The following is a 9469-nucleotide window of genomic DNA, read 5'->3' as shown; positions in this document are numbered from 1 at the left end:
AAAAAAAAAAAAAAGGAAATATTAAGCAATAATAATAATAAGGCAAAGAAAGTAACATTCACATTGTTAAATGAGAGTATATCTATTATAGAATGCTTTAACTCTGAGGTTCAGTATGGAGTCATCAGTCAACTTCTTCTGTTTTTGTTTTTTTGTTTTGTTTTTTTTTTTTAGAGATAGAGTCTCACTTTGTTGCCCTTGGTAGAGGGCTATGACATCACAGCTCACAGCAACCTCCAGCTCTTGGGCTTAGGCGACTCTCTTGCCTTGGCCTCCCAAGTAGCTGGGACTACAGGCACCCGCCACAATGCCCAGCTATTTTTTTGTTACAGTTTAGCTGAGGCTGGGTTTGAACCTGCCACGTTTGGTATATGAGGCTGGCACCCTATTCACTGAGCCTGGGGTGCTGCCACATGACCCGATCTTGAACTTCACTAAACTGCAGATTATTTAAAAGAAACACTCTGCCAATGGTGCTTGTGAAACAAGTGGTGATGAATTCTGAGTGTTTGGTCAGGATCATATCACAAGAACACAGATGGGTACCACCATCTGATCAAGGAAAATTCTGTGCATTTTTATAACTAAAGTTATATATATATATATATATGTGTGTGTGTGTGTATATATATATATATATATATATTTTTTTTTTTTTTTTTTGAGACAGAGTCTTACTATGTCACCCTCGGTAGAGTACTGTGGTGTCACATCTCACAGCAACCTCAAACTCTTGGGCTTAAATGATTCTCTTGCCTCAACCTCCCAAGTAGCTGGGACTACAAGGTGCCCGCCCAACACCCAGCTATTTTTTGGTTGCAGTTGTCATTGTTGTTTAGCAGGCCCAGGCCAGGCTTGGTGTATGTGACTAATGCTATAACCATTGAGCTACAGGCACCACCCATAGCTGAAGTTCTAAAAACCCTGAGCTGCAGTGAGATCCGAGGCTGCCAGGGGCCCCTCGCTCCTCAGTTCTTTTACACAATACATATATTTATTTATTTATTTTTGAGACAGAGTTGTCACAGCTCACAGCAACATCAAACTTTTGGGCTGAAGTGATTCCCTTGCCTCAGCCACCCAAGTAGCTGGGACTACAGGTGCCCACCACGACGCCTGGCTATTTTCTTGTTGTAGTTGTCATTGTTGTTTGGCAGGCCCAGGCCAGGTTGGAACCCACTAGCCCCAGTATATGTGGCTGGCACCCTAGCTGCTGAGGTACAGGTGCCGAGCCATGTTTTTTTTTTTTTTTGAGACAGAGTTTTCACTGTGTCTCCCTTGGTAGAGTGCTGTGTCGTCATAGGTCACAGCAGCCTTCCGAGTAGCTGGGACTACAGGCACCCACCACAACTCCTGGCTATTTTGTTATTGTTGCAGTTGTCGTTGTTTAGCTGGCCTGCCTTCAAACCTGCCAGCCTGGGTGTATATGGCCAGTGCCCTACGCACTGAGCTACAGGCACTGCCCTCTTTTTACACAATATTTTTAATAACTTTGTGCACAGAGCAAAGTTTTGATTGTGACTTGTCATATGTAGTCAGGTTTGGAATTTTTCCACAGATGTGTTGTTTTGTCAGGACTCAAAAAGTTTTGGATTTAGTAGCATTTCAGATTTTGAATTTTCTGATAAGGGATGCTAATATACTGCTATTATGAACTACTTCTTTCATGCTCTTATGTTGCAATGAGAGTCCTTCTGGGCATATACCCAGGATCAGGATCGCTAATTACTGCATATTTATAAATATATACTTAATTTGAGTAAATATTGCTAAATTGTTTTTCAAAATTACTCTATAAATCTATGCTTGTGCGTAAGGGTTCTTACATCTCTACAAACCTGAACTTGGCAACTGTCCTATTAAGTGGCCAAAGTTTTACCAATTTGTTGGTTGCAATTAATATTTGTCTGTGAAAAAAAAAATGTCTTTTGTGTCCCTGGTTCTGTGTTCTTAAGGGTTCTTTGCCTGTTTTTCTTCTTTCTTTTTTTGAGCCAAGAGTCTTAACTCTGTTGCCTAGGCGGTAGTGCTGTGGCGTCCTAGCTCAGAGCAACCTCAAACTCTTAGGCTTCAAACAATCCTCCTACCTCAGCTTTCTGAGGAGGTGGGACTACAGGCATCTGCCACCATGCCTGGCTAATGTTTCTGTTTTTAGTAGGGACAGAGTTTCACTCTTGCTCAGACTGGTCTCAAACTCCTGAGCTCAAGTGATCCTCTTGCCTCATCCTTCCAGAGTGCTAGGATTACAGGCATGAACTACTTTGCCCATTTTTATATTGAGGTTCCTATGATTTGCTTGTTGGCTTGCAGGCATTGCTAATAACTGTTCCCCTTCTGGTTTTAGGGACAAATATTTGTCTGAAGTTGTTTCATGGCATTCTTCCTTAAGTAGAAGTCTTTAGTCTTAAGAAATCATTGAAATCATTTGATTTTTTTTTTTTAACTCCTGGGCTCAAGTGAGTCTCCTGCCTCAGCCTCCCAAGTAGCTGGGACCACAGGCGCCCACCACAACACCCGTCTATTTTTTGGTTGCAGCCGTCATTGTTGTTTGGTGGGGTCTGTCTGGATTCAGACCCGCCACCTTGGGTGTACATGGCTAGCGCCTTAGCAACTTGAGCCACAGGCCCCAAGCCTAAAATTAATTTTGTAGTTGGATCTTATTACATTTAGTTCTTCAGTCTAGCTGGAGTTCGACTTCATGTTAATGTTTGATGAAGGTCTGGATTTAGCTTCTCCAGATGTGACAAACTTTGTGAGCATCACTTCTGCCTTCATTATTGGATTTTGTTTTGAGAAGTCAAAGTTGTTATAATTTTAGCCTTAGTACAGTGATAAAGATGGTTTTGTACCAGGGCTTGACCTGAATATTTTAATATTCTTTAGCTGAAGAGGAGGCAAATGAAGAAGATGTACTGGGAGATGAAACAGAGGTGAGTTGGATAGAGTAAGGTTAGCTACTGGCCTGGTCATGTGCCTCTGCCTTGGCACAGTGCTTAACATCATCAGTTATTGAAGGATTTACATGCTAATTTATTAGGGTCACATAAGAGGGATGTGAAGGTTCTGAGAGACTGTTTTAGAGTTCTGATAGTCTTCGTTGATGGGTATTTTATTCGTTTGATTTATGTTAATCATCTTGTTTTATTTGATTTTAGGAAGAAGAACCAAAGCCCATAGAACTTCCTGTCAAAGAGGAAGAACCCCCTGAAAAAACTGTTGATGTGTAATTATCCCTTTTTATAATCTGAGTACAGAGTACTACAGTATAGAGTAGGCTGTTCTGTTTTTAGTGGGTTTAGTGTTTTAACTCTGTTTACCTCTTACACCTTGCCTTTGGCTTTTTCATTTCTGCTTAGGTCATACATTTTTCAAAAGGGTCTGCTTTACTTAAAGTACATGCTCCCAGTGAAACAAAGCAATTTGTCTCTAGGTTATGTAATAGGAAGTTAGAACTGGATGACTTTAAGCTCAGACACAGTTTATCTCTCCTAGCCTTTGTTATTCTTTTATAGGCCCACCATAATAGATGATTCTATTCCTGTATGGAAAAATCTGTGTAATTGTCTGTACAGTGGAAAACTCTGTAAAATAAACTCTCTTGCTCTTTATAGAGTTTTATACTTTTCTGTAAAAGTATAAAACTATATATAAGGCGTTTTGTAAGGGAGGAGGGTGTTGGGGAGAGCTTGTGTTTCTTAAGTAACATATTCTTTCTTGCTTTTTGATTTACAGTGGAGGAGGGGAGGACAAAATCTAGAGTGGAAAGTGGATCTCGATTTGTTTAAACTATCCACAAGGTCGATCATAAACATCTTTAATTTGGGGCTCTTTCTACAAATGTCTGGCCATTTTGTACTTCAGCACACTAAGAACAGTTGAGTCCCTTTTAACATTTTTGTTCCTCATAGCTGTGTTAATGCATTAAATTATAAAAGGCAATATATGTACAAGTAAAAAGTGAAAGAGGAGTATATAAATAAAAAATTAAGTACCTCTTGTATCCACGGCCATCTGACTTTCCACAAGTTTTTAGTATAGTATTTTGGAATATTTTATATGTGGAATAGGTGTGTGTATATGTATGTACGTATGTATGTATTTGTATATGTATGTATAAATACATATACACACTCTTGATTTTTTCCCACATCTGGAGATTATTTTATATCATTATGATAATAATAATGTCCTTATTTAAATGCTAGTTACATGCTAGACATGATTATAAGTATTTTACCTGTATTCTTATTTAATACTCACATTGACCCTATGAAGTAGGGATGATTATCATAGTAATTAGTAATTCTTTTTTTGGAAGCTTGTTATGGGAAATTACAAGTATATACAAAAGTTATGAGAATAGTATAATAGACCCTCATGTACCTATCACTCAGATTTAGTAGTTATCAACTTAGACCCTTATTCTTTCTGGCTTCTAATTGTATTCTATTCTGTGGTTGAACAGTAATTTATTTCATCAGTTTTCTGTGAATGGACATTTACATTATTCATAAAAGCAAAAAAATAAGTGGTAGTACTATATGTCCTCATCCAGCTGTTTATAGTATGTTCATAGGATACTATGCAAGTATGTTCATAGAGTAAATTCCTAGCAGTGGGATTTGCTACATCACAGAGTATGCACACTTTAACATTTTAGTAGTTTTGTTTTTTGTCACATATTACTTTGTAAAGCCATTTAATTATTATGCCATCATAGGAGGTTTATGATTAGATATAGTGCCTTGAGAAAATGACTCAGTGGGATAGTTTTAAAATAGAGATATTTGGGGGACTTCTGGTACAAGAAGGAAGATCAAGTGAATACAGTGTCAATTGGCTTTTGTGAGTTAACAAATAAGAGGCTGAAAATTTGAAGAAGTTCATTATTCATAGAATTTATAAAATGTATAATTCTCTTGTTCAGGGCACTTTAATTCTATTAAAAATTTTGAAACAAAGAAATTGAAAGTGTTAGGGAGTGGTAATTTTGCTTTTTAGAAGGATAGTTATGCTTAAAGTATATACAGAAAGATTCTGAGCCCCTGTATTTTAGGGAATATTTTGTATGTGAATGTGGGTGGGAGAAAAATTTGGCAGTGCAGAGTAAAAATTTCCCTTGTGTCCCAGAATGTGATGTTTATTTATTGTTTGAGTCTAATTGTGCCTAAGGGAATTGGAATAGAGTGGAAGGAAGCTTCCTCTCTGTTTCCTTTTCTGCCATGAGATATACTGCAGTGATTGTGCTTCAGGATGGGAATGTGGAGGAAGTCATTAGCCTCTAGTTGATGGAGAGAACTGCTCTTTTTAATGGCATTAGACTTCAAGTAAAACATTAAACGTTTTTGGCTGTGCGTGCCTGAATGAGAGAGGGTTAGGGAAGGATGCCTAGGAAGTGGGAAGAATTGGGAAATTTCTTTGAAAGTTAGAATATTCTGGGCTAATTTAGATTCTTTGGATATTTAAAACGAGATCCCTATTACTTCATCTGAGGTTCTCCAAAAATATACCTCTGTTTTCTATTTTGATTCTTCTGCCAGCCAGAGCAATTAAATATTGTAGGACTTACTTATGGTCAGCAGGGGGCACCCATTGCTTGTCTGTCAGTCCAAGGACCTCCAACAAAAGGATAGAAGAGAGTAAGTTCCTGTTCTAGAATTGCTTCCTCTGAAAATGTCATTAAACCATTACTACCTTTCAGGCCATCAAAAGGGAAAAGTGTCCGGGATATTGGAACAAAAACCGCCCATGTCTCTAAATGAGGGAACTTAATGAGACTGGTTATGACCCACAGGTTTATGGGAGTTGTTTGGTGGAGAGTTAATGCCCTTCCATTTATCCTGGGTACTTCCGAACTTTCTTTCCCGCCCCTGTGGTCCCCCCTCTTTTGTTTTCTCTTAAACCTTTTGACCAGTACCTCACTATGTTTTCCTAATTCAAATTCCCTTTAGTCTTTTTTTTTTCTTTGCACTACCTTTGGCATTTTTATTTGTTCCATCTTGACTGTTTCAGCTGGAGATGTAGTCCTCATGAGAGAAATAAGAGATTTTTAAAAGAAGGAAGCCAGGGCTTGTAGTGCATGCATTAATTGTTGCTGTGGTGAAAACTGAGAGCTGTTATTTAAGCGAGGGTTAGAAGGTTAGTCAGTCCAAAAGTGAACTTAAAAGTTCCTGAAAGCAAATGAGATGTTTCTCGTGTTTTTGCATAACCAGATTTCTTCCTTGATTACTTTCCATATGCTTTAGCTGAAGCAGCTTAGTCTGTTATTTAAATTCTTCTCAATGGAAGACAGTTCAAAGAATCAAGGTTCTAATGAACTTTATGTTGCTTTATACTAAGGGGTGGCAGAGTGTTATAGTACAGAGAATGTGACTTAGGTTAATTCTTACACATTTCTAAGGTTTTGGTTTAGAGTACCATTTTCCTGATTTTTAAAAATCTTTCTTTGAAATAAATGAATAAATGTCACCAAAAAAATCTTTCTTTAACAGGGCAGCAGAGAAGAAAGTGGTAAAAATTACATCTGAAATACCACAGACTGAGGTAGGTATTCTGCTCCCTAGTAGATCAGTCTCTACATTTCTCTCTCTTTTATCTTTTATTATATTTGCATTATTACCTTTAAACATTTATTCACAGGCAGAAAATCAGTGTTAACAGATTTTGGTGTTGATACTTTCCTTTACCAGTTGCTTTTTAGAAAATATTTAGGCTAGCATAGGGGGTAGTCACCTTTGAAGCCATCATCTTTTTGTATGTATTACTATGACCTTTTTGGTGACTAGCCTTTAACATGTTTACCAACCTGGGATTACAGTTTGTGATGATTGTACCTTGAAAAACAGTAATGGTATATGTCAGTCTTATGTTGGCACTTGCTAGTAGGTGAGATTGAAATTTCTCTGAATTGTCTGAGTATCTCTAAAACCATGTTCTTGTTGAAATTTTGTGTTCATTTTTGTACCCTGAAAGTAGAGAATTATTAAATTATTTTCTAATGGCATAGAAAATAGTGCCTCATTTTTAACTGAAAGAGTACCACTAGTGTTGGAACCAAGCTATTCCTTTGATTCCTTTTCAGATGTCAACCAGACACAGCTTTTGTCTTCTTGACTTCGTGGAGAATGTAGTTTTATTTTATTTTATTCCTCCATTTTGTTTTTGATGGCATAAATGTAGTAATAGTCTTACTGTGTTTCCTTTCCAGAAAGGGCTGTTAAGTCTTGGTATGGACACAATTTAATATCCTTGTCTAATATTGTCAGTTAAACCTTAAGAAATTACTTCTTATGTTCTTAAAGTACTTCCTTCCTTCTACCTTTTTTAAACCAGAAATTGAGTTTTTTTCTCTACCCCTTCTTTTGTCTGTTATCACTTAGAGAATGCAGAAGAGGGCTGAACGATTCAATGTACCTGTGAGCTTGGAGAGTAAAAAAGCTGCAAGGGCAGCTAGGTGAGTATCCCCAGCCTTTTGGGTCTGGGAGGAGGCATGATCCTATATTTTATTTTATTTATTTATTTTTCCTTTTTTTTGCATTTTTGGCTGAGGCTGGGCTTGAACCCGCCACACCCAGTATATGGGGCTGGCGCCCTACTCCTTGAGCCACAGGCGCCGCCCATGATGATCCTATATTTTAGATATAATTGTAAATGTTAAGTAGGATAGACTTGCTGAAAGGAAAGGAACACTTTTGAGGCTCTGTTCAGAATTATCTCTGCTGATTTGGATGTAATAGCTGTAGATTGAGCTTTATTATTGAGCAGTGTTTTTTGTAATGGTAAAAGTCAGGAATGGACTGCTACTTCTAATTCTGATAAGGCTTCCTTTTAGCTTACTCCCTGGACTCTAGGTGAGAAGGAGAGTAAACTGGACCTCTTTCATGGAGTTGTTAGAATTAGCTAATGATTGCAAGGCTTGAGATCACAAGCAAGAAGTGTGATGTGTGCACTTGAAACGGAGACAAACAGGAGTGTGAACAGCTTCCTAAAATTCAGTTTGTTTTTTTTCCTATAGATTTGGGATTTCTTCAGTTCCAACAAAAGGTAAGTGTACAGAAACTCTTCTGAGAAAGTTACCTTTATATTCTTTCTTTTTTGGTACAGCAAATTTCCTTGCTCCCAGATAAGGTAAACTTGTTAGTTTTAGAAGCTCTTAAGAAGCTTCACTTTGCTTTAGGCAAAATTATAGTTACCTTCTTGGGCAATTAAGAGAAGGTACTGAAGTACCTTCAGAAGTTATGAGAGGATAGGAATTACCAACATTTGTCTTCCTTTTCTTGAACATCTTCATAGAAGTTTCTGCTACTTTGCTTACACAGTATTATTTATAGTGATGAATAAATACAAACAACCAAATGTACAGAGAATTGGTTAAATGTGTGTCCATAGTATATTGTATCCAGTCTTCTTAGTGACCTGTCAGTAGTTTTTGTTTTTTGTTTTTTGTTTTTGAGACAGAATCTCATTTTGTTGCCCTCTGTAGAGTGCGGTGACGTCACAGCTTACAGCAGCCTCCAGCTCTTGGGCTTATGTGATTCTCTTCCCTCAGCCTCCTGAGCAGCTGGGACTACAGGCACCCACCACAATGCCTGGCTATTTTTTTTGTTGTTCTTGCAGTTTGACTGGGGCCAGGTTTGAACCCACCACCCTCAGTATATGGGGCTGGTGCCCTACTCCCTGAGCCACAGGCACCACCCCCGTCAGTAGTTTTTTAAGTTGGTAAGAAAATGTCTTTCAGACATGTCCATAGTATTTGAGGTTGCTGTGAGGTAGGGTGACACCACAGCATTCTAGCCTGGGCAACAGAATGAGATTCTGTCTCAGAAAAAAAAATAAAGACAAGAAAAATTTTGGCCACCTTCACTAAGGATTTGGGGGTAGGAGGCATTGGGAGGGATAGCATCTTGCTCCCCCAGGCTAGAGTGCATGCAGAGACAACATCTTAGCTTATTGCACCCTCAAATTTTGGGCATCCTACTTTAGCCTTCCAAGTATCTGGGACTATATGCATGTGCTGTCATACTGGGATAGTTTTTAACATTTTTTATAGAGATAGGGTCTCACTGTTTCCTGGGTTGGTCTCAAGCTCCTGGCCTCAAGTGATCCTCTCACCTTAGCTACTCAAAATGGTGGGATTACCAGCATGAGCCACCATACTTGGCCTCACTAAGTATTTTAGAAACAAAATATTTCTGGCTTAGTTATATCAAGCAAGATGTAAAATTGGCAAAGATATAACAAATGATTAAAGATGGTGCTGTGGAAAAATAAAAGCTAATATAGGGGCTCAGCACCTGTGGCTCAAGTGGTTAAGGCGCCAGCCACATACACCTAAGGTGGAGGGTTTGAATCCAGCCCGGACCCTCCAAATAACAATAATGGCTGCAACCAAAAAATAGCCGGGCATTGTGGCGGGCGCCTGTGGTCCCAGCTACTTGGGAGGCGGAGGCAGGAGACTCGCTTGAGCCCAGGA

General features: G+C 38.5%; 1 protein-coding gene across 1 annotated transcript in view; it reads left to right on the top strand.

Moving 5' to 3' along the window:
* Window positions 1–9469, top strand: part of SARNP (SAP domain containing ribonucleoprotein) — a 71599-nt gene that overhangs the window by 21576 nt on the left and 40554 nt on the right. Inside the window, exons 3-7 of the mRNA XM_012805613.1 lie at window positions 2881–2927; window positions 3153–3220; window positions 6489–6540; window positions 7377–7450; window positions 8012–8040. Coding sequence (XP_012661067.1) covers window positions 2881–2927; window positions 3153–3220; window positions 6489–6540; window positions 7377–7450; window positions 8012–8040 — 270 coding nt within the window. The remainder of the gene's footprint in view (window positions 1–2880; window positions 2928–3152; window positions 3221–6488; window positions 6541–7376; window positions 7451–8011; window positions 8041–9469) is intronic.

Source organism: Otolemur garnettii, unplaced genomic scaffold (assembly GCF_000181295.1).
Source record: "Otolemur garnettii isolate 467f Iridium unplaced genomic scaffold, OtoGar3 scaffold00043, whole genome shotgun sequence".
NCBI lineage: Eukaryota > Metazoa > Chordata > Mammalia > Primates > Galagidae > Otolemur > Otolemur garnettii.
This window is presented reverse-complemented; position numbering and strand designations above follow the sequence as displayed.